Source organism: Hippichthys cyanospilos, chromosome 11, assembly GCF_059441005.1.
Source record: "Hippichthys cyanospilos isolate Australia breed blue-spotted pipefish chromosome 11, RoL_Hcya_1.0, whole genome shotgun sequence".
In the NCBI taxonomy this organism is placed as follows: domain Eukaryota; kingdom Metazoa; phylum Chordata; class Actinopteri; order Syngnathiformes; family Syngnathidae; genus Hippichthys; species Hippichthys cyanospilos.
The window spans coordinates 6,818,747-6,843,884 of NC_142379.1; the positions used below are offsets into that span (position 1 = coordinate 6,818,747).

At 40.3% G+C, this 25,138-nt stretch overlaps 1 protein-coding gene across 4 annotated transcripts; it reads right to left on the minus strand.

Moving 5' to 3' along the window:
• Window positions 1–262: 262 nt before the first annotated feature.
• pax3b (paired box 3b) lies at window positions 263–24,789 on the minus strand. 4 transcript variants are annotated; one of them, XM_088427392.1, is made up of 9 exons: window positions 24,608–24,789; window positions 24,157–24,392; window positions 23,983–24,040; window positions 23,569–23,712; window positions 8,695–8,894; window positions 8,436–8,601; window positions 8,136–8,344; window positions 4,598–4,877; window positions 263–1,980 (listed from the first exon to the last, which is right to left on the minus strand). In XM_088427392.1, the coding sequence occupies exons 1-9, from the start codon at window positions 24,690–24,692 to the stop codon at window positions 1,946–1,948; spliced, it is 1,413 nt and encodes a 470-aa protein (XP_088283518.1). In that variant the 5' UTR covers window positions 24,693–24,789; the 3' UTR covers window positions 263–1,945. The 4 variants fall into 4 exon arrangements, with proteins under 4 accessions (XP_088283518.1, XP_088283519.1, XP_088283516.1 ...); XM_088427393.1 differs by having other exon boundaries at window positions 4,593–4,877; XM_088427390.1 differs by having other exon boundaries at window positions 23,911–24,040.
• Between the last annotated feature and the right edge of the window lie 349 nt (window positions 24,790–25,138).

The window sequence follows — 25,138 nt, forward strand, 5'->3', positions numbered from 1 at the left end:
CCATTTGGTGGGCCTATTTTGGTTGGGGGGGGTTCAAATGAGGGCCTTCAAAAGTACATATTTGTCTCTGAATGGGCCTGGATTCTCCCACTAAAGTGAATCCTTTTTTTTTTTTTTTTTCACAATATGACCAAAATAAACACAAAAGATTCTATTTAGTCATCTGGAGGATCGAACAATGAACAACACAGCAAGCATTTTCAGAATTTTTATTTCATTATAAATAATAATGATAATGTGCTTATACACATACATGGCCTCATGTTATACCAATTCATAGTACAAAAAATACAATTACTAAAAGAAAAAATCATTCTACCAAATATTCAAACAAAAGAGTGCTTGTATGTGGGAAACTCTTTTTTTTTCTTTTTTCTTTTTTTTTAATCAGTCTTGTAGGATAAAATGCCACTTGGAATGGTTCGTAACAAAACATGTTTGGAATGAAGCCGGCATATCTAAATTTGTACTTATGGAAAATTGAGACAGAATGGTCCCACAATATAATAACTACACAATTTTGCCTTTCTTTCTCCTAATGTAATTTGTCGTTTTTGTAATCTCATAATTACAGCACATGTGATCTTCCTTAATTAATGAACTCTGAAAATAGAGAACTCATCCAAAGGGGGTTTTGTTCTCATTAACGTTTTGATGGAATAAAACCAAAAATCAATGTCGTCTAATTAGTGAAAAAAGTTATATCGTTTTTTTTCTTTAATCAATAATGCTTGGAGAGAAAATAATTTGGAATATTTAACTGCTTAAAAAAAATCATATTCCTGTTTGTACATAATATTGTGCTTAACTTTTTGTACGTTCTCCTGGAAAAAAAAAAACACATTGTGAAAACACAGTGAAATGTGTCAAAAAGGACAAATGTTTCCTCAATGATGTGGCTGACTTTGCGATATGTGATATATTGGGCTCCTGCTCAGCGGGGAAAACGCACGTCCATCCTTTATCTAAACTTTTCTGCTCTTTTGCTTTCTCAAGTGTTTTGTGGTCGTGACTTGTGACCCGGTGGCATTTTCCCGCAAAAGAAAGATCTTTAAAAGGGTTTAAGCCTGTGATCGATCTTGCCTATCAACCACCCACCCCCTCCCCTTTTTGTTAAAAGCACTTCTCTTCGACTACTCTCTCATCTGTCACTTTCCCTAACGTCACCCCTGACCTCCCGCGAGGCCTCGGGATGACTACAAAAGGCCGAGATCTGTGCCTCGCCGTTCCAAACGTCAATGAGACACAGAGAGGAAGACAGAGGAGGAGGGCGAGCGGTTTGTTCGAAGTTTAAATGAACTTCCTCAGCAGTACAGCTGTGGTGTATGTTAGCGTTTCTGATATATTATAACCCACATATTCATTTCCTCCTGTTTGCTTTCTTTGCCTCTAGAATTTCTCCTCATGTGCGGCTTGTGTGGGATGTCAAATAAATGCCATATTGGCAAAATCAGCAAAGGTTGCCGCCCCCGGCAGAAACGATTTGGGGGATTAATTTGCCGTTACATGGAATTTCATACATCCTCAAGTGGCTTTAAGATATGTAAACATGTTGCCTTGAGTCATTTTAACGGCTGGCCGTCTTGCGACGAAAGACTGGGGTTCACTGTTGGAACAAAAAAAAAAAAAAACAACAACAAAAACTAAGTAGGCCTACGATTGGTGGACTTCACGGAGAAGTCAAGATGATCAGAGTGCCACATGTGCAGAACTGACCAAATTAAGCGCTGAAATCTTTGCTGTCCATCTGCGCTCCTGATGCAGAAATGTCCGCAGATGAACAGTTTTTGGTCTCATAATTCCATCTTGTGTTCCCTTCTTAGAGCTGTCTGTTTGTCCTTAAAAAAATAATCATGTAACGTCCTGTATCAGAGAACATATTCCAATGCGTTTTGGTCCCGTTGACAAATCATCGTCTTCATTCTTTGCGGACTCGATTCTCAGGTCAAGCGATCTCTGGTCTCAGATAAGGAAGGGCACCTGAAAAAAAAAAAAAAAACGAGAATGAAATGTGTTGCTACCAAGGCATCCAGATTTTTAATCTCCCGTTGTAAGAATGACGTAAAAGACTGAAATTTTTGGTCAGGTGTTTGCTTAGGGTTTAGTGTACAAGTAGGCTGAAAAAAAGAGGCTGCAAGATTAAATAAGCTCCAATTTACAAATGAAATGTGTAGATATAGTCTAGTAATGAGTATAATCATGTAATAATTCAAATTTTAATATTATATAAGTGATTATTTAGAAAAAAAAATGTGTCCTCCATTATCACCTCTTCTGTCACACATAACAATTAAATAAAATGCATAAAAATAACTGTTTATAATTGTTTATAATCACTCATATTTCAGTGTTTTCTTTTGCCCTTTTAGCCATGCTTTTGTATTGTTCATCTGTTGGTCTTTGTCAATGCTTCTCACCCATTTCCTTATGATCACCTAGGTCAAATTTCAGCTCCCTAGTGTCTTCTTTCAATACACCCACGTTGATGTAAAATTAATTTGATGTAAGAATTAAAGGATTGGACAAAAAAAAAAACTGCACAAGGGTTAAAATTAAAGAAAATTTGCTAAAACATACGCACAAAAATGACAATGTTATTTTAGGAACCCGGTGAACAACTGAACAACTGAACAACATCACTAAGGATCGGACCTCCATCTCCAAGAGTTGAACCTGAAGCAGCACAGCTAAATGCTGCTTCCCCAGCTGACCTCAGTCCTCACACCTGTTTCTCATCGCCGCCCTGCCACAGGCTATTAGGATCCGTCCACCACCAAAAAAGACCTTTCTTCTGCAGCTCCAAGCCCAACTGCACGCTGGTTATCCAGTCCCACTGATTAATCACATCAAGATGGACGGGTCGGGCTTGTTACGTTGCGTAGGTGTATGAGAGCACGCGTTGTCCCGGTTTGGCTGTCGCCTCTGCACTTTTAGGCACGTGAACAACACAAACAGGCGAAGGTTGTCCTCATGCGCAACCAAGATTCTTTACATGCTAACCAAAATTCTTCATACATGTTTGATAGTTCTACTAAACTTAAATATTAAGTTAGATGAACGTTTGAGATTTGCTGCCACACAAAGTTACACGTGTTCGGAGTTTCAGGCTCGTTTTCACGCTCTTTGAAGAGCCCTGTCCAGTTTTGCAACAAGATTATTGGATGAGACTGATTGGTCAGCCCCCTGTGGACCAAAATTGGAAACGCCGGTTGCTGCAATCAAAGCATAACAGAAAACGGCATTGCCCTGCAAATTCTGATTTGTTTGAAGTTGACTGCAAGACCTTCATAACGGTAATGTGAAATGAAAAGACCCTTTCATGACTCGACAAGTGAATATTCTTTGGGGGCAAACATGCTAAGTAGGACTCTCAAGCCTTATTGGAGCTTTACTTTTCCGTGATGTGAGCTGACTCTAGTGAATGACTGTGTCGCAGTGTTGGATGAATTACTTTTCAGTGGCAATCAGACATGCACAATTACCCCCAAAACATGAGAATGGAGTGGGGTTGCACCTCAACATGCAGGATAGCAGCTTCTCTATAAAGAGACAATTATATTGAGATGAACAATAAGTTACATGCAGTCATGTTCAGGTTATCGTCGAGTTAATGTCAAAATTTGGGGTCTCGATATATCCCGAATATTTGTTTACATGTTTTAGCGAAGGGGTTATGTTAATTGCGTTAAGCTGATTAGACATTTTTTCCACTTCATACTTTCTATTGTAAAAAAAAACGCAGTATATTCATGTCATTCATCACATTGACAAAGTAACCGGTTTCCGACTTGCTCCAAAAGTGTGGGTTTATGCTGCGTCTGAGTTTTTCCCTGTTTCTTTACTCCATAGAGAAATAATGTATTGTATTTGGTGATATAACTACGGTGAGTGTTTTTTTTCCCCTGTTCTTGCTCGCTACAGCGAGGTTAGAATGGCACAGCGGTGTATATTATAGGTAATTCTGTACGGAAAAGACCCAAACAGTCTGTGTCCCGTTCAAAGGAGGTCATCTGAAAATGTGATCATGTAAACATTTTCGGGTTAGAAAAGGGGTAACTTGGGGGCTTATTTAGCTTTTTTAAAAAATCAAACAAGCTTACTCGGGTTATTGTGCACATTTAAATGGCATTTGAAAATTTGAATATTGTCAATATTGAGATTTACAAGTCTGGGTTTAAAAGGGCAGTCATTGATTTATTTCAATGACACTGGTGTGTCTCACGACAGCTTGTGGGTCATCACAGCGGGTTATAGAACCACCGTTATTATAACGAAAAAAAAAGAATAAAATCAAACCAGTGTACTCAAGAGGACAATGAGCAATATTATGGCTTCCAGGAAGTCACAAGCAAAAACTTTGACCTATTTTATTATGACTATATAAATATCTCTTACGCTAACACCATGGCTGGCCTGAAAAATACAAACAAAAATAACTGAAAGCATGTATCAGCTGATGGTTGTTTTAAGACAAAGATCGGTCCTGCAAGGGCAAGTTTGTTTGTTTGTTTGTTTGTTTTAAACAAACCATGGGTGGGTAAAAAAAAACCTGTAGTGAAAGAAAAAAAAAAAAAGAAGTGAAGTCTATTGACCTTACTTTGTCCGTACTGGCCATACTGGTAAGATGCCATGTGGTCGACTGTGTAACCCTGGGAGCTGTAGGAGGGAGGACAGTAGGATTGGGAGCTGGGCAGGGAGGGCAGAGCTGACATGGAGGGAACACTGGTCAGACCCTCCAGACCTTTGATGTGATCCATGCGTTGGCTGCAACTGGCAGCCATGCCGGCAGGTGGTTCAAGACCACCGGTTAGAGGTGAGATGGCATAGTCACTTTGCGGCTGATGTGGAACCCCGCCGTGATTCAGCAGACCCATCACCTATTGGAATGAGGGATGAGAGAACACACTTTTAGGATTAATACAATATCTAGCGTGCGGATATGATAGAATGTTGTGTTCGTCATATGCGGTCGTGGCAAATCGTCTGTTTTACGGTTAGGGTTAGTGCTGTAAAACATAGTGTGATTAGACATGTTGTCACGCAATGACAAAATCACAATCCAAAATCCCAATGTTTGAATTATTCCTGTTGAAAACATGAACTGATTATGGCGTGTAATTACTTGAGAGCAAAATAAAATAATACTGTAAGAATTATCAATAGAGACCCAACAAATATCCTATTGAAGAGGACAAATACAGGTCCAGAGTGAGTAATCTGTTTGACCAGGCGAATTCCCACTGGTCCACTTCAAACCATTAATCTTGAACCTGACTATTACCTTGTTGTATAGAAATGCGTTAAAAATGATTATTACGTATGGAGCACTGGTTGCCTTTTTTGGGTTGGGCACCCAGCTAGATGCTTTTTTTTTTTCTAAAACCGTCCCTTGTTTTTAACAAATTTTGGATTAGTTTTTAAAAGTTTTTATTTTTTATTGTTTTTATTTCTTATTTTCATTATTATTGTCATAATGTGCGATTTTTTTTGGACTACTGAACTTAATCAGGTAACTTGTTGCGAGACAAAAAAAATGTATTTAGGTAATTGTTTTGGCCATCATTTAGGCTCATGAAAACTACAATTTGTTTATTTGTTTTTTTTAAATGAAGTTGTGTGTATGTGTGTATGGGTAGGCGGGGGTGTCCCTAATAATCAGGAAATGCAAAGTTTTTGTTATCAGTGAGCATTTCTGCATTGAGCTTTTAAAGGTTTCATAATGCCTATCACAGTCAGATATCTTATACCGGCTTGTACTGATTAGAAAGTGGTGTGAATATGTTTCAAAATAAGCACACCAACAGGAAGTGGAGTGGTAAAAAGAGATTTTAAGGTACGCCTCAATTTTGCTCTATTGGTTGCAAGGACTTTAAGTGCCTGTGTGCACTGAGATGACTGGCGAGTCTCTTTCCTGATCTGTATCAGCGCTAGATTACGATAATTGACTAATTTGTTAGAAACCCACAGCCTCATTTACTCTAAAGTTCTACCGCTCCCAAAACATAAGAGAAAACGATAACTTATATCTAAGAAATACAAATTCTGAAATCAAACTCCATTTTACTACAACCCCAGAATACATTTGCAGCTTGAGAAAAGCGTTAGCTCTTGACCTGGTCTTTATTAGTGAGCCAATAATCGAATTTGGAGGACTATTCTTTGACTGGCAAAGCACGGAAAAGAGCTGCGGGGCAAAGTGGTTCGACCGGTGTCCAAATGGGGCAGCGACCCCCTCGGAAGCACACCAAATTTTCCAGTAAATATTAGTAACCTCTTAATGAGAATTGACACCATGCTCCTCACCTTTGGACAAAAGTGTATCTCAACCTGCAAGCTCTAAATTTATCATATCCACAGTTCACTTGATCATAGCACGGGCTGGAGGCTCCTAGAGTCATCCTAATCAGAAGCAGGTATGTAGCACTATGTGTCCTCCTGGCCCAATAAGTGACATATTATTCTACATCCACTCACACACATGGTATTGCTTAAATCATTTCCAAGTAGGAGAGGAGGGACGAGTCCATTTTGACTCGGAGAGAGGAGTGGCGTTTCCTCTCATGCCCTGTAACATTTTCCTCAGACAAAAATGAAATTGTGTTTGGAACTCGAAGGACACAGAAAAAGAGCAGTTACTGCTGCCAATTTTTTTTTTTTTTTTTTTGCGAGATCCAGTAACCCACCGCCGGCCGATATAACTGCATATTTCTACTCTAATGACGTTAATGCTTGCGTTATATATCTGCTTGTTATATGCCTTGACCCATCATGTCTTTTTCTTTCCTCGGGCTGCTTCCTGCCTCATGAGATGGCTGCTGACTTGCCATTCCTGGGTGTTTCATATTGGAACGCTGCCGTTGCCAGAGGCCTGAATCAGCGTATCCAGGAGTCCACGGAGAAAAATGTCGGGACGACGGGAAGAAACATCTGAGACTAAATAGTCCTTCCCCGACATATGAAACGTACAAAAAAAAATAAAAACTCTGCTTTCACTCGAGCGAATATTGAGCGAGGCATTTTAAGAATGCAATCACAGGACGTCCCTCGAGGCACAGCGTCCAGTGTTTGCTGGTCTGTGTTTGTACTCATTGGCAACAACGGAAAATTCTAATCTATTACATTATGCACAATAATGTTATGCTCTTTTTTTCTGGAGTATGTGTCGTGTGCATGCAAAAGAGTAGAATTTACTGCGTCTTTCACTGTTCATGGTGGATTTCATTTTAAAGGAAAATGTTTGTGACATAACTACGCACAAAGAAGTCAGTGATGAAACAGTACCATTTTGGTTCACTCATTTCATGGCTATCTGTTTTCTTGACAGCCTGAGGCAGAGGACTCCACCGCTTCGTACAACGGTTTACTATAAGAATGTCAAAATCAAACATGAAAATCTATATATCAGCGGGGCCCAACAAGGTCTATTGTGGTCATTTACTCGACCACTGAGTTCCAAGTGGACTGCCAGGCGAGTAGGTAAATAAAAAAACAACAACTTTTTATGTGTGTAGTAGTATTGGAACCCCCCCACACACCGTGGAAAAAAAAAAACATTCTTCAGCCAAGTACAGCCTCTACTTTTGGATGGTTTAAGAAAACCAAAAAAATACTCAAAACAGGGCGCTGTGCAATCCATGTCTAATTTAATAAACTTTCATTTATAATGGTATCTCGAGGCGTATTTATTCGGCAACATCAGGACATAAATGGTAAACTATGATTGCTTTCATGTTTGGTCAGCTACAGGCTTCACTTTAATGAGACTTGCGGGCACCGCGGTTCTCAGCGAGATTAGAGCCAAATGAATGGGAAACAGAAAGGGACAACAGTACAGTTAATGCATAAGGTTTGATAATTTAATATTTAAGTAAATATGTGTACTGCAGTAATATTTGTCTTAAATATGTGTAGTATGAATACTCTACACATTTAAAAAAAAAATCAAGTACCCACATAACACGCATGATAATTATGTGTGGAGGGGTGATGCTACTTTGCTGTTTTTCACTTATCGTGGGGGGGTCTGGTTTCGCGTTATGTGATCATAAGACGGCCACTGATCTGGGGGTTGAAAAAAATACGGTAGATCTTGGGTCAAAAAAGGTGAGCAGCCCTGCTAAAAGATTTCCACTGACCTGCGGGGAGAGTCCATTTCCAATGGCTGGGTTCATGGGATTAGCTGGGCCCCCGGGGCTCACAAAGCTTTCCGAGTATCCCGAGAAGGAATGGCGTCCAGAGGCAAGGCAGTACGCGGCGCTTCCTTCACCCTGTCCTCCACCACTGGGCACTTGATGACCCGATGACGGCGGGAGAGGTTGCGGCCGATGTAGCGTGCTGGGCGGTTCTAAGGTTAACGAGGGTCACGTTATCGTCTACCATTAATTCTATGACAGAAAGAAATGCAGTATCACACTGTGTGTTGATTCTTTGTGTACCTTGTGCTATCGACGCAGCGGAATAGGTGCTGTCAGAGAGCTGATATGGAGCAAGGCTGGACATAGCTGAAGGTGGGAAACCGCCCGGGATCAGGTGATTAAAGGTCATCAGCTGGTTGGCTCCGGCTTGCTTCCGCCATCTGGCTCTCCGGTTGCTGAACCATACCTAATAATTTGTGACATCGTTGGTAAATGTGAGCGTGTGGTCATCTAGTCAGTTATTACTGAAATACAGTATGCTGCATGAGTCATTTCTTACTTGCACCCTGGCTTCAGTCAGTTTAGCCCTTTGAGCTAGCTCCTCCCTGGTGTAGATATCAGGGTAGTGGGTCCTTTCAAAGGCCCTCTCAAGCTCCTCCAGTTGCTCTGCTGTAAAGGTAGTCCTACTGCGCCGCTGTTTCCTTTTTAATGGAAGGTCAGGCTCTGACTCCACGTCTGAACCCTCATCTGAGTGACTCGCTAATCAAAGGCAGGAAAGAGAGGAAAAAAACACACACAATATTTTCTCCTGAAATCCAATGTTTAAACAGGCAAATAAATAAAAAAAATATATTGGGACTTCTTCCTCAACCATTAATAAACAGTATATAGCCACAACAGTGGTCTTAAATCACATAAAATAAAAGGAATCGATGAACAAAATATAAAAGACTTTTGCTATCTTATTATGATACAGTAACACCCCCAAACACACACACACACACACACACACACACACACACACACACACACACACACACACACACACACACTGTCAAGTGATAGTTGTCCTTGTGGTCTTGTGGCAAAACAGACTTCTATTCAGGAGAATTATTGTGAGTGAATAATCCCTATGGAAGAAAATCCCACAGCTCAACAGGGGTACTGGTGGACTAAAAGCCACACAAAAGGCTAATTTGGATATTGGGGCCATTCTTCTGCCTTGTGCGTGCTGTGTGTGTGTGTGTGTGTGTGGGGGGGGGGGGGGGGGGGGGGGGGATATGTGTGTGTATGCATGTGTGTGCATATTCAGAGGAAACCATGCCAAATGGGCACATGAGTGACCACTCCAAATGTTCACTTTACAAATACACTCACCAAGATCAAGAATGCTTTGGCATTTTCTTTCCCAAATTTAAAACCACAATATTTGCTAAAACAACAATTACAAAATCCAGTACAGGATTTGGATGATGACTTTGTACCAGTATAGTTATAAAGGATTTTTTTTCTCATTTTAAAGGCCAATTGCAATATATTTACAGTGATTCTAAACACGCAATATTCCATATGACTTTTAATAAATATATGATGTTCTATACTTGATGTTTGATCATTGATCCCAATAGCCCTAAATTTTCATTTTACTATTTATACAGTACATTGGGTCTGTGTTTATTTACTTGTGATCTATCTATCTATCTATCTATCTATCTATCTATCTATCTATCTATCTATCTATCTATCTATCTATCTATCTATCTATCTATCTATCTATCTATCTATCTATCTATCTATCTATCTATCTATGTACAGAGTATATGATAATGCAGCAAATCCCTACTAAGTATAAATTCCAAGGCCCTCAGCACAAGTAATGTTTTATGTGCAACACTGTATTAGTTCCCCCTCAAAAACAACAATAAAATACAAGGGAATCCAACCAGATGAGGCCCCCCCGTGTGAAACTGATCCTTGCACCGCCATCAGAGGGACATGCATTAGGGGTAAATTGGTAAAGAAACATTCATGCACGAGGGAGGCAATAAGCAAAATATTTTCAGAAGAGGAGGAAAAGGAATAGAAATGTGCTGAATATCTTACAATTCTGAAGTATCATCATTGTATATTCCATTAAAATTCTAATCTCAAACACCCTGCTTTTTTATTGTCTCTGTAGCCGCTCTTTTTTTTCTCCTTTTGCACTTTAACTAAAATAAAAATGAAGTCCTCTGAAGTGTGGGTGAGGGAAGTGTAAAAAAACAAAAACTGAGCAGTTAAAATCTGCTCAATTTGCAGGCCCATCATAAAACACAAACATCAAATATAAAAAGATAACGGCCAGTTGGAATTAGGGGTGTGATTAACAGACCTTTGGAGTTTTAGACAGGTTGGTTAAAAAAAATCAAGAGATGAAGCCTTTGTTGACCACCGCACACCCCAAGACAGCCACCCTCCCCACACTCACACACACACACATACTCGAGCAGGGCCACATGGAATTCTTTTGGGGCTCCCCCCGACTTTAGCAGCATGCACGTTCCTAAGCATTTCACAGGGATTTGGGCCCTGGGAAAGTGGAGGGAGCTGGGAAAATCCTTAATCATTTTGGAATTACCTATCAGTTATAACTGCTACCGTTGTTTCAAGAACTTCTCAAAAGAAACCACACCTAGTCATGACAACATGAACATCAACACAATCTGATCTTCCATAGACGGCTCATTTGTTAAACTCAGAGTGCTGAATTGTTTCATGGATATTTTTTCACAATTTTTGGACTCAGGTACATGCAAAAAGTTGTCTCTTTCCAAAATGGCATTTTACTGGGTATTTGAGAGGGTTAACAAGGATGCAGTTCAGTTCGAGCAATGGTTCTCATAAGGGATTACGAGTATCCAATGGGGTACGCAAAGGCACTTTGAGAGGTACATGAAATTTTAATAGGCTTTCTGTAAGTATCAGCAAATCTAATTTAATGCTTTTTAATGCTGTGACAAGTACATTACCATTTTTTTTTCCAAATTGAAAGCAATCTAATTTTTATTGTTGAATTGCGTTCCCGAGACTTCTTTGCAAAACCTTGAATGCCGTTATTTGATGAAGTTTTATGCAAATGCGCATTGTCATCTGTAACAATATTCCAGTTGATGAGCCAGAAATAAAACAGATGTTCTTCTTCTCTTGTGGAGTTGCTGAGTAAAATCTGCCTCGAGGTTCCAAAAGTTTTATTATAAATGTCTTTATATTCAGACATGAATGGCACAGCACTGTTTTGACTCTTCTTATTTTTTCATATATATATATATATATATATATATATATATATATATATATATATATATATATATATATATATATATATATATATATATATATATATATATATATATATATATATATATATATATATAGTTACATACAGTATATACTATTTACCCAAGATTGGTATCGCTGCAAGTACTGGAAGCCTTTTTGAGTACTCGATACCTTGAAATCAGGTTGGTATCGACCCAATACTGGTCTCAGTACTTTCCCAACTTGAGTTTTGACGTTAGAATATTTCTTCCACATACAAGGATTTGCTTAGAGAACATGGCACAATAACAACGTGAAATGTCATTGATGTTTTGGTCCATCCTTGAGCCATATGCTTAAAAATATTGACACTTTTAAATTGAAGAAAATCATTTTTATCTCTTTGAAGATCGCCACAGGAACCTATAACCTTCTTCCTGTTGCAATCAGTCACGGAAACAAAAGTCTCAGAAGGATGTCTCTTATGTTTAATCCACAGTGTAAAAGGAATTTGTTCTCCAATCTAATAGTCAGCGTGTGTTAAGGGAAAGTCCGAAAAAGTGTGATGATAATAAAATAAATATGTTAATTGTTTGTGGCATTATTGGAAATTCAGAGAAAATTCCATTTTGCAAATACAATGTTCTCCCGCTTTAAACAAGCAATACATACTCCTCCTAGGTCCTCTTTCTCTTAACTGTCTCGCTTTGCCTGCCCCCAGTCGTTCTTTTCCACCCATATTTCTCTCTCTGACTCTCTGGCCCTTTGTTGCTGCAAAGAGCTGAACTCTTTGCCGGCGATTTCCACGCTCCATCTGTGGAATCCGTCATGGCTCCCTCAGCCCTTCACAGTGGAGGGTTGTCACCTGCCCCACGGGGGAGCTGGCCAGGGAAGGGGGTGCATAAAGAGGAGCAGGGGGAGATGGGGGCACAGCCAGGAGCATTTTATCCCTCCCCCTCTAAGAAAACCCCTTCCTCCAGAGGAAACTGTACAAGCACCTAAGGGGGCGACGGGGGCATGGGGGTCTGTTGTTGCTGATGTAAATGTACCCGTGGGGATAGTCTGTCTGGGCATCTGTGTTGGTTTATGGGAGCCGTTGTTGTTATAATGGAGCATATCCATCGAGGAGGATTCTTCTATCTCTCGCCGATGGGTGGGAAAATTAATAGGCTTCCCAAAACATCACGCACCATGAAATATGGCACATCTAGTCTACAAAAGCATGGAAATGTATTTAATCCAATGGGAAAATCTGGTTAGAGTAATTAAATCCTAAATTGCGTCTTTTGATATTGGTACCCATCATGGACAAGTACAGCAAAAAAGAATGAAACTAGGAATGTCAAAAAGTTTGGGACAATCTTTACTGAGATATAAAGAATGGAAGTTGCTATGTTTTTAATATTTGGTCTACATTTTATCAATACATTGAAACATGCTCTGCAAATGCAATACGTTTTTTGCAATGTACTTGAAAACTAGTTCAAATGTATTTACAAATGTGTTCAAATGTATTTACAAACATGTTCAAACATATTTTAAAGCACTCAAACATGTTCACGTAAGTTTGCCAATACATTCGAATGAGTTTGCCCGTCAAAAATGTTTACTCCGTTCAGGCAGTGCCACGCTTCTGTATAAGAGAATGACAAGAAGAAAAGTTGAAAAATTTCCAGTTTCTAGGAACTTTTCCAACTTTGTAAGTGGTTTCTGAGAGTCCCATTTGCCATCATTGCCTTGCTGTCCTCAAGATCTGATCACATTGATTTGGCACTGTCAAACAGCATTGGCCAATCAAATTATCCTCTCTAACTCACATATTGCAGCCAGCCAGTGTGCATCTTGAAATGCTCACTTCCTTCCACAGTAAACCCTTGACTCCTTTTTCCACGTTTACCCCACATTGTACCAAAGAAAAGGGGGCTCGCTCCGTTTCATTCATCAAAAAAATGAAGACTATATCTTGCTTGAAAAAGAATAATTATTTCAGTGGGGACGAACCGTGGAACATTTCCTCAAACGAGAGAGCAGTTGTAGGGGTGGGTCGAGGGGGTCAGGGAAGAAAAGAAAACTGTTTAATTGAACTAAACTGAAGCCCCAAGAGGCACAGTTCGTGAGACCCCAAGCAAAACAGCCTCTTGGCAGCCAAGAGAAGGCAAAATGTCTCCTGCTAGGCCACGCCAGGGAAAACCAGAAGGAGCGTAGAGGATTTAGTTGGAACAGACTGTTGGAAAGACTTCAGTATTGCTGGTTATTTGAAGGGGTGCAGAACGGGGGGTACACAAAGGCTTAAATATGTCCACTGAGACATGAGACAGTTTTTGGTTGAACATACATGCGTGCGTGCGTGAGAGGCAGAAAAAGAGCAAAAGAGACGTGTCCAGCTTGAATTCTAGGACTTGGGGGAATTGACCGGCCATATGTGGATTATTTACACCCCTTCTTCGCACGGCCCAGGAACACTTTCGGGGCTTTGGTTAACAGTGAGGCGGTGACATTTTGTCCACCCCCTTTCTCTCCACCTTCCCCTCCCAAAATCACACAAAACAAAAGGCAGAGGAGACAAACGGAGCATTTATTTGGGCGGGACAACCTTGCCGCTTCTATTCAGTCGCCGGGGGACTAAGTGACTGGCTGACTGCATTAAACAGTATATAGAAGTCAACGCAGGCAGATGCTGGGTTAGATAATGGCTTTACTGACAGCTTATGGGCCCATCTGTGACGCTCTCTGGCTGGTTTAGAAAAAAGATGGTGTGTGTATGTGTGTGATTGGGCTTTTTTTTGGGAGGTGGCCTTTCTTTTCTTGCTGAGAAGCTGTTGTGACCTTCACAAGTGGACTGTTTTAAAATACAACAAATTATATACGTGGCTTGACAAGTGTCATCAATCACATGCTTGTTGCAACAAGGGATGCTGACGAGTTAAAAGGAGCGTGATCATGGAGTACTTATGGAAGTTGTTAGGAAATAGTCGTGGGGGGTAACAGGAAATGGTTACCTGTCAATTTTAACTAAACGTGTTTCTAACCTTGGTCCCTGTGTGCTAAGAGAGAGCGACCTCATGCTGCCCTATGACCTTGCTGTTCCTTGTTTTTTAAATCTGACTCACCGCTCAGGTCATGGAGGGGAGGGGGGAAGGTATGTCAAGAGCCAACAAGGTGAACTCTCTTCATGTTAACTGTCATTCTTAGGTGAGTTTAATCTTGCTAGGGGACGGGATCTGTGCCATACATATTTTTATATAAAGCTCCTTCTCAGCAGGAAAGTACATACATTCAACACACATATATAACATTTTACCAGTGAAATGTGTGATGAAAAATGCATTTGGTCATTTTGTGCTTTTTCCATACTGTGCTCCCAAATTACAAAGCAATTTCACACACATTTCAACACACACACACATATAATCATTTTAAAGAGACACTATGTAAGATTTAGACCGTTTTTCATTAAAAAGGAATAAATTAAATGATTATAAGTTTGAAAAACTTGCAAATAAATGTGTTCTTAACAACCAACAGTATGTTTTAATATAGTTGTAGGTCTAGTTGTCATTAAATGGTATTACATGAGAGGTGGCACTTCTCTTGAGGCTGCCATTTTTGTTATAACTACGGACAATAGTAAATGCAGTACCTCCTGCTGTCCATGATGAAAAACTGTCAAATCTTAGACAGTGTCCCTTTAAAAAATTTCAAAATTTTTTTGGGATCGTTTCATACAATTTTTTCCTGTCAAAGACAACTTGCGCAAAACTATCCAATCTGCTTTATTGTTAGTGGCATTTATTTTTATTTATAATCTTCTCATAGAGCCATTTTTCAAAAGTTCCCAATTAAAGATTTACTTTTGCCCATCGGCTCCACATTCAACAGCATTTGCAAGCTCCTTCAGCAGAGTTTTTGCTCTGAGATGTTAGACAAAGGTGTACAGTTGATCCTGACGTTGCAAAGAGCGCAATTTATTTTTTCCAATGAGCCGTCAAGCTACTTTGGAAAATAAAACTTTGTAAACATCCATCTTTGGCTGTTCTTGTGCAGGTGATTTTCCTCCAACTTTGCTTGAAAGGTTAGCAGAGTTCAGCTGCCACAGGAAGTTAATAGAACCGAAGTAAAACTGAGTTAATGTAATAAATGCAGCAAAATTGATTACGCACACAAAACGACGTGGAGGCCGCCCCACTGTCTGCCAATCATGCTAAACCACAGCACAGTTCATTCTGCCCTATGGAAACTATATTGCAAACACAGTACATGCAGTTAGCGGGTTTTGTGTAATTCATCAAACGTTGAGCTGAATTCTGCAGGGTCTTGTTAACATTGCCCGCAGTACCAGCGAAGCAGAGAAAAAAAATTACAAGCAACAGGGAAACCTTTCCTCCAGTGTCAAACTTTTACAAATAGCAATAAAAGTGATTGTGACACATCATCTATTCGGCAATGCAATGCTTGTGAGTGTTGACTTAAAACCAGTCACAAGAAGGAGTCATGCCATATGACATATGACAACCTTTCAACTTTGGAGTTCCTTACAGTCGGTAATGCGGTTTGTCCTCCAGCTCCATCACTTCAAACATATTTTTCATTTTTAATTGAATGGATGAAAAAAGGCATTCTAAGTAGCACTTTCTTTTTCAAGGATATTCCAGATATTTATTGGCAGAGAAGATCAGTTCTGCTGAATTTACCAAGGGAGGAGATCCTGTGCCAAAGTCAGTTAGAGCGGATTGAGGAAGAGAGAAGATCTAAACCATCCCTTCCATCAACCATAAAGGCTTAAAATAAAAGAAAAAAGACGATGAAATAACTACTGTTGTAAAAAGCCAGCAGGCTAACGGTATGTATCATCTTGTGTTCCACTGAGGCATGGCTGCTGCCCCCTGGATTCATCCCCCACTTTGTTGTGTTCTGGTATTTTCCCGACTGCCCTGGTACGTGACACCGACTCGTCTGAGGGACACTGGCCCCGCCGCGCCTGCCCTCCTCGGATTTCTCAGCGCTGGGTGAACCTTTGCTGAAAACGGTTGTTTGATTGTTTTATTTTTATGAGCGGAATTTGTTCATGCGCAACAATTTGTTTCAGCTGTGGTTGATTTTCAAAGCGCTGTTAAGTTGAGTTTATTTTGCCCGCATGTTTTTTTTTTCCCTCTAAAGCAAACTATCAGCACTACATATGCTGCAGGGCTAGCTTTCAAATATGGTCGTTACCAATACTTTTACATTTATCACCAAGGTTATGTCCAATCTGATTTAGCATATACAGTGGACACTCGTGTTACAACGTCCCTGATTTACGTTATTTTCATGTTGAGATGTGGACTACTGAGTTTTTTCATCCTCTCTTTATGTTATTTTCCTGGTTATGTGACCAAAACAACTGTCATGACCCTAGGGGCCTGGCTGTACTTGTGTTGTTTTGCATCTATCTGCTGGCATTTTTAGGTAATTGTAGGTACTATTACAGTCTAGCTGCTTCCATACAACGCATGACTACATTGCTGGTCTGCTATTGGTCGGCCTCACTGTTTAAAATGGCGGAATGGTAAAGCTTTGTTAGATTGTGAGTGGTTACAAAACCGTATTCATAGTGCATTTTACGGCATCAGCCACAATTATAAAATTCAAATTCGGCCGTCAGTGTGTGTGTCGCGAGTCGCTCAACGCTCATACATCACTCCATGCGTCACTGCATACGTCACTAAGATGCTGGTCTGCTATTGGTCGGCGTCACGCCATCAATACAATGCTGGTCTGCTGTTAGTCAGTGTCACAAAGATGTCGATATGCTAAAGGCTTGATCTCGAGTGAGTGCTTACGATATTATTTTGCTGTGCATTTTAGAGTCTAATTCAAACTTTCGATCGCTAGTGATGTTAAAGGGAGAAGTAAGAAGATGATTAGTATGGAAGCAAAGCTGGATATAATCAAGAAATGCCAAGAAGGCTAGGCTAGGCTATCCTTGCAAAAAATTAGCTCAAGTCGCATCACTCCAAAGGTAAATACATTTCATTTTCCTTTATATATTTTTATTTATGATGCTATTTAAATATATACATGTATTTTATCTATAAGTAGCAATTACCCCACTATTTAGCTACTCGTTTTTAATATGTATATACAATCTTTGCACACATTAGCCAGTTAACACAGGTTTCTGTTGCCCGCCATAGGACAATTTCGCCTTGCAATTCATCCATTCCAACTCCGGAATGGATTGATTTCGTATGGCGGGGGGCCACCGTACTTTCCTATCGACAAAAATGTTAAAGTTGTGCCTTCAGCGTAAAAAATTACAACAATATGCATGTTTTAAAACAACCTATCTTAGCCATACATGCCCGAGTTACTGCTCCTATAGTGCGAGTTTGCGACATAAAGAGAGGCCTTATTCTAAGGCGAGCCATTCTACTTGACCTTCACTGGGCCTTTTCACTCTTTCACTATTTGGGGCGCACTTAGTTGCAGCTCAATGTGGCTAGTCCATCACGGTGAAGGCTGGGGCACGAGAGCCGGCCTTGAAGAGGGAAATACCCCAAATACCCTCTTCTTCCCCCTCCCGGCCCCCAAACACTTGCGCACACAGCAGCCTCCCAAAAAGCACAGCCTGACTTCAAAGTCGGTGTGCATTCATTAATTGCTCTTTGAATTGATATCAGTGAGTCACAATAAAAGTGTGAAAGGAGAAAGAGGCTTTAACGAAGTATAGAGGAGCCATTCATTTGAGGATAACTATGTTTTCATGCTTGGATAGTCATCATGCAAGGGCTTATTAGAAAAAAATCTCACGAGAGAGGGACGAGGAAAGCGGGCTGGAGAGCCCCCGGGGTAAAGGAGAGTGATTTGGTGCTCGCCACTTGGCCCTGGTGCCCCCCTCCTTTGCCTCGGTGCCCAGAAACTCATGAGTGACACATTCATTCTTTCAATGGACAGACAGAGAGCCCTCTTCACCAGACATTTGGCTGGAGACACTTATAGCCAATAGCTATTATAAGATCCTCAGAAACCTTATTGGTCCGCTCGTTGTCACGTCATGATGAGACGGCATTCAGGAGAACATGCTGCGTTTAATCTGTGAATTGAGTCATCTTTTGTGTCCGTTGTGACGAAAATACAAATAGTGCTGTTAAGAGATAAAAAAGATCGTGTGAGCAATCCATTACTGTAATTATTTGATCTAATTATTCTCTTTTTGATCTCGCTTTAAATTTTCTGAGAAAACCTTTCAACCAGAGCTTTTTATATGTATATGTGAAGTGCGTTGTTTTTGTTTTGGCGGATGAAAAGATGAATCTTTGCCAACTAAAAAGTGGCTTCAGTCATTTATTTTCTTTCACAGATGCAGTTGTAATTACCTTCTGCTGTATTTAAGACTAGTCCCAAGTGCTGGCGGCAACCTTTACTTTTGATCGTCAGGAGGAATGGTGCTGATCTCTTTTACTTAGAAAATAACATTTAAAGGCACGGTGTGTAAGATTTAGACTGTTTTTCATTCAAAATGAATAAATTAAATGATTGTAAATTTGAAAAACTTGCAAATGAATGTGTTCTTAATGACCAACAGTATGTTTTAAATATAATCATAGGTCTATTTATCATTAAATTATATTACATGGGGGTTGGCACTCCACCGGAGGCGGCCATTTCTGTTATAGCTACGGAAAATGGTTAATGCATCACCTGCAGCACCTCCTGCTGTCCATAATGAAAAATGGCCTAAATTTTACACACTATCCCTTGAAAGGAATACATATTCCATCCTGTTCATTGCAGACTTGCTCAACTTTCTCAAGTTTAGTCTAGCAAAGAGCTTTGCTATGGCCCACTACATAAGTAGCTGTAGCTGCAGTCGCAGCTGGGTGCTTTACATTTATGTGGTAGGCTAAACTTAAAGGGATACTGTTTAAGATTTAGACCGTTTTTCATTACAGACAGCAGGAGGTGCTGCAGGTGCTGCATTTACCATTTTCTATAAGTTATAAGAAACATGGCCGCCTCCGGAGAAGTGCCAACCCCCATGTAACGTAATTTAATGACAACTAGACCTACGATTATATTTCAAGCATACTGTTGGTCATTAAGAACACATTTGCAAGTTTTTGAAATTTTGCAATCATTCAATTTATTTATTTTCAATGAAAACTGTCTTAATCTTACACACTGTCCCTTTAAGGTGCTTCCATGTTAAGCACACTGACTTCTTACAACAATTGCATATCACTCTTCATTTATCAGAATTGACATCCGTTTTTTTTTTTCCAAGTTAAATTTAGTATTCATCGGGCCAACAACTCTCACCTGCTCTTCCATTTTCACGTCTTCCTTTTACTTCTGGACATATACCAAACACAGTGGCAGCCAATCAGGTTCCAATTCAGGATGAGATTGACTTTTCTTTTCAAACACCCCACAACTGAAGCTCAAGAAGCCTGTTACATAAAACTGATTCTCAGCAAAAGAAAGTTTAGAATTCCAGATTAAAAACTAGATTAATACAAAAAAAAAAAACACTTTAGGTCTGACTGTAATTAATTGATCACAATTAGTCTGTTATGTATTCTCCCCTAAATACAACCATTGCAAAGGTTTCATTTGAAGATTAGTTCATTTTACAAAAAGTTAAATTGAGTTCCTCCTCAATAAACTGCATAACCGACACAGCATGCATTCCGGGCTCCACTTCTTCTCTTTCCACATCAACTCTCCCCTGGCACCGATCCAGCATATGCCAACCTAATACACTTGCAACACTTCGACCCAACTCATTTTTACACACCCACATTATTTGCACAAACAAAGTCCTGCTCAGTTTGAGTAACAAAGGCAGCTAAATCTTAATGGCGCTTTCATGTATTGTCTGCTCATGGTTCCCTTTTGTCCTCTAGCCATTGGCCCAGACCCTGGTTACAATGAGCCCGGGAGAATGGAGGCAGATTGAAGGAATGTGCCTCAATAAACCTAATTATGACATGATGACTGCGCTCACCATGGTAAGGGGTTTTTCAAAGATCCTGGGCTTATTCAATTAGCCCTTTCCAGGATCCTCTTTCGCCAAATAAAGTTATCCCTTTGACTGTTTGCATTGCAAAGAGGAATGTGTGCATACGTGTATGTGTGTGTGTGTGTGCACAAGACTCAATGGAAATGTATCAGCCCTTCAACAACACTCCTCTGTATTATCTGGCTAATTTGACCTAACGAAAAATGGACTCTTAAAGACACTGTGAAAACTTGGAGCGGCGGTAAGGAGAAGATTGCCCCGCTGTGACTACTTTGTCTCCAGGGTCAATAACGACAATGCGTAAACAAAGAAGTGCAGGGCCAAGCGTACTGCCAAATGCATTCGTATCTGACAGAATCTAGATGATGTCTAAAACGGCGCTTCTTTGGAAACTCAATATAGTCTATTTCATAAGGGACTGTTAGTGACTATCACATAATCTATAGTTCTGGCTGAGTGCCATGTACATTAGGTTAAGTATGAGTGTTTTAAAGACAGCCAACAAGTGGAAACAGAGATGACTGCCAACTACTGCTAAATCTGTTCCCCATGAATTTGCCACTTTCACTGGTTTCACAATTGGCTACTATTTTTAACTTTTACTTGATTTTTTTTTTTAATGGCAGATATTGACATACTATTTACAAACATTTCAATTCAAGCTACTAATTTGAGTTCACGTTATTTATTTATTTATTTATTTATTTATTTATTTATTTATTTATTTATTTCCATTAAAGTTATGTGGCGAATCAAAATGGAAATTGAAAAGACCTTCTAAATCTTTTCAATGAACAAAATTGCCCTCAAATGTAGATTAATATTTCGGTCCTTGACGTTATGAAAAATATGGAATTGTCCGGCAAACAATTTTTTTTTTGGCCTGAAACAACTCTTGCCACAAAAATGTTCAGCTTTATAATGTGAATGATACTTTGTGACCTGGAAAAACTATTCATAGCAGTGATTTTTCATGATTTAATTTCTTGAAGGTGTTTCCAAGTTTTTGCGCGTATAGTGTGTCCAGTTTCAGGGGGGCAAACGAAACTGTTTTATTGCGTGAATGCAAACAGACGTCTAACTTTATGATTATTGATTTTGAAATTATATTAATTTTGTAGGTACAGCAAAACACAGCAAAAGAATCAGGATTAAAAAGTTTTATGCTAGTGGACCAACTTTGCAGGTGACACAGCGCTGACAGCAGAAGAGAAAGAATAGGAAACGGAGGGTGAGGGGAGGAGTTGCTCCCCAGATGAAAGTGGGATGAAATAAAAGAGTCGATTTAATCTGCTTGAAGAGATTTGAGGAGCAGGCGGCAAGTAAGTGAGGGGGGGTCAGTGGGGACCGGTGGCGGCCCCAATTGTCAAGCGATACGCTCCGGGGCCAGAGCTGGGCTCTCCGGGGAGAGAACATTGGTCGCTATTCACCCAACACTCTCTTTAATACACTCCCTCCGTCATTAAATGTGTCATAGCACAATATCGAGATCGTTTAAAAGACATTATTAATGTTCGGGGGAGGAAAGGCCGACATCCACCAAAAGAATCAATAATGGATCATAAGTTTAGAGTGAAGACGTCTTGGTTATTAGCACACCCTCCCAAGTCCTGGGGGCTTTGTGTGGCTGACCATTTAGCGCTTGGGATATGTGACAACTAGCTAATGATCCCCTGGGCGCACTGATGCTTTTCTTATCAGTTTAGCAGAAAACCAAAGTGACGTAAAAAAAAAATATATATACTAGTCTAGTATCAGCAGATTTAGCAAGGAATAAAATACATAGCTGGAGCTTGTGTGGTAAATTGAATATTTCCAAACTATTTTAAAACTTCTTTTTTTAATTTATACAAAACTAAATTGCGTTTGCGATTCGCGCTCATGTGTGGAGGACCAAGGCGCTTCTCCACGCAGGACGTGAGTGGATTTCTGAGGCTTCTATTGTCGTGACTGACTGGCAGCCGGCCTCTATAGAAGAGCCTAAAAAGGAAACATTTTGTAGGGGAAAGTGGCTATTTTCTCTTGGTGAACGGCTCCTAAAACAGGGCCGCAGCGCTCCTTGAATAATTCATCCTTCATTGCGGCCCGATAATATGTTTTGTCCAGCTTCGCCGCGGACGGAGAAGCTGTCCTCTCCCCCTTTTTGAATTCTAAACAGATTTCCCCCAGCACCCAAATGTGTTTCCAAGCTGGCTCTTTTGTCCGAGCACAGCCCAAGCGTGAGGCCCGAATAGACTCCGGCGTCTTTGTTTCCCAAGTTCATCCCCGTTGTGCGCGCTGGCTCGTCTTTGTGAGCTGATGGAAACCGTTGAACAAATGTTTGATCAACTCATCTGGGGGACAATTGTGTCTTCTCAGACTCGGGCGCTTTATCGCTCATCCTCTACTTCACTCAACCTTGCGGGGCATGTTGACATTTCGATGTTGATACTTGACAAAAAAGGAAAAAGAAGCAGGAAACTATTTGAGGGAAAAGAGCCTGTTTGGACAATAGGTCAATATTTTTGTCTCGAACAAAAACCTATCCGGGGCTTAAAAACGTGGTACAATTCGCTGCAACAAAAATTTCCAAGACAACCTTAAGGCACGACTAACTTGGACAATTAGATAACAATCTCACTTAAAAATATTAGAATGTCTTATTATTATGGCTATGTTTTGAAACAAATGTGCGCTTTGTGTAACTAAACCGACCAGAGGGGAGAAAATAGCCTCAATGTTCAAAACAAGTGGTTTCATTATTTACTTTTTTCACGAAGGCATCACGAGCATCGTGCAAAATGAAACGCTTCACAAAAATACTTTCGAAGTTGTGATATTGGATGTTTTTACAAAGTAAGTTAGGAAAAACGCTGCATATATGCGCGCAAACACGCACGCACCCTCTGCGAGCACTAAACCATCACCTGCTGTTTGATTTACTGTCTGGCCTCATGGGAAAAGCATTAGGCGTGGAGACATGGTCGATAAAGAATTCAAACTACAACGCTCTTCACAACCGCCCATAACAACAGCTAACGCGTCACTTTTTCTCTTCTAAAATAAATTTATAACTTGGAAAGAATGTTTTAGGCCGAATGCAAAACACGATCCCACTTATCCTTTGAGAGGGATTTTAAAAAAAAAGTTACTTACATCTATCACCCAAGATGCCTTCAATGCTATGTTTGGCCCTGCGGTCACTTTCTTCTATCTCGCTCTTCTCCATGTCATCTTCATCCTCTTCTTCATCGTCTTTGCCCCCAAACTTGCTGCGCATGACTCGACTGATGGAGCTTACTGCAAAAGTGTACGGATGCAAACATTAATGTAAATCAATTACATTTAAAAAAAACACGCAAAAAATAAAATAAAACAACAACAACAACAACAACAATAATAATAATAATAATAATAATAATAATAATAATAATAATAATAATAATAATAATAATAATAATAATAATAATAATAATAATGAATTGCTGCCCCTTTTACCTGAAGGGACATTGTCGCGGTCACATATCCCATCCTTCAGTAATTTATCCCGAATCTCCCAGCTAAACATACCCGGGTTTCCCCGCTTGCATTCTTCTATTCTCTTCTCCACGTCCGGCGTCGTTGCCTGCTTTAAAAGTCAGAAAAGTTTAATGAGCTTCTGTGTAGACATGATGCTGCTTTTTTAGATCATTCGGTCAATCCCTAAACGTTTTTTTGTCGCTCCTTTCATTTGGGTGGAAGTACCTTTGGTTTGCTGCCTCCGATGGCCCCGGGTCTGATGGAGCCGGTCTCCTGGTACCTGCAGAGGATTTTGGACACGCAGCCGTGGGAGACCCGCAGCTGGCGGGAGATGACACACGGTCTGATGCCGTGGTGGGCCATTTCCACGATCTTGTGTCGAATGTGGTTGGGCAAAGGCCTGCCATTTATGAAAACTCCACCGAGCTGGTTTACTCGGCCCTGGCCCAGCGGAGTTGACACTATACGCAGTCAAATGAAATAAATATAAAATACGTTTAATATTTTATATATTTAACAGGCCTATGTTTTGTTATTCATCTGCAAATGATGGACCTACATTATAGGCCTATAAACGAAAGCTTTTCCCATCCACAGTTAGCAAACGACAATTGAGTTCTTTTGAAGTGGCAATTGAGATTTAATGACAACTTCGTGACAAGTGGTGAAGCTTTACCTTCCAGAGGGAAGCCACTGCGAGGGTAGTTCTGGGCCAGCGTGGGTCGCATCATCCTCGGAATAGACCCAGCCAGCGCCGTCATACCTCCTCCAAACCAAAAAGATCGAATGACCCCTCCAAGTGAGGCAGGCCGAGATGCAATAAGAAGACGTCCTGGTCACCGTCTAAAGCCTGAGAAGCTCCGGACTTCCTGGGTCTGTCGCAAAGTTGAAGCGAGCCCCGGACAGCCGCCTTTATCCGAGGACGGAAGCCCCAAAAGGAGCTGTCGAGATTTTCCACTTTATCCTCTCTGCTTGAAAAAAATGTACAACAAATATTGCGTCCAGAAGGCTAAATGTTGTTGTTATTTGTTGATATCGGTCAAAGTGAGAGACTGGGTGAGTAGTATCGCTCGTCACGCAGAAAGTCAGCGCTCCAGGCTCTGATTGGTCAAGGGGGCAGAGCCGCAAACAGAAGTTGTACGATGATTGGCTGAGTTGCAAAACTTTGCTCCTATCACAGACGTCTTTACAATGTTGCACCATCGGG

What these genes read in the sequence shown, in the direction of transcription:
- pax3b (XM_088427390.1), bottom strand. Translation starts at nt 24,692, where the DNA reads ATGACGGCGCTGGCTGGGTCTATTCCGAGGATGATGCGACCCACGCTG. An exon ending in CCGCGACAATGTCCCTTCAG is followed by an intron (nt 23,713 to 23,910) that starts GTAAAAGGGGCA and finishes ACACTTTTGCAG; the next exon opens with TAAGCTCCATCAGTCGAGTC. An exon ending in AGGCATCTTGGGTGATAGAT is followed by an intron (nt 8,895 to 23,568) that starts GTAAGTAACTTT and finishes GCCTTTGATTAG; the next exon opens with CGAGTCACTCAGATGAGGGT.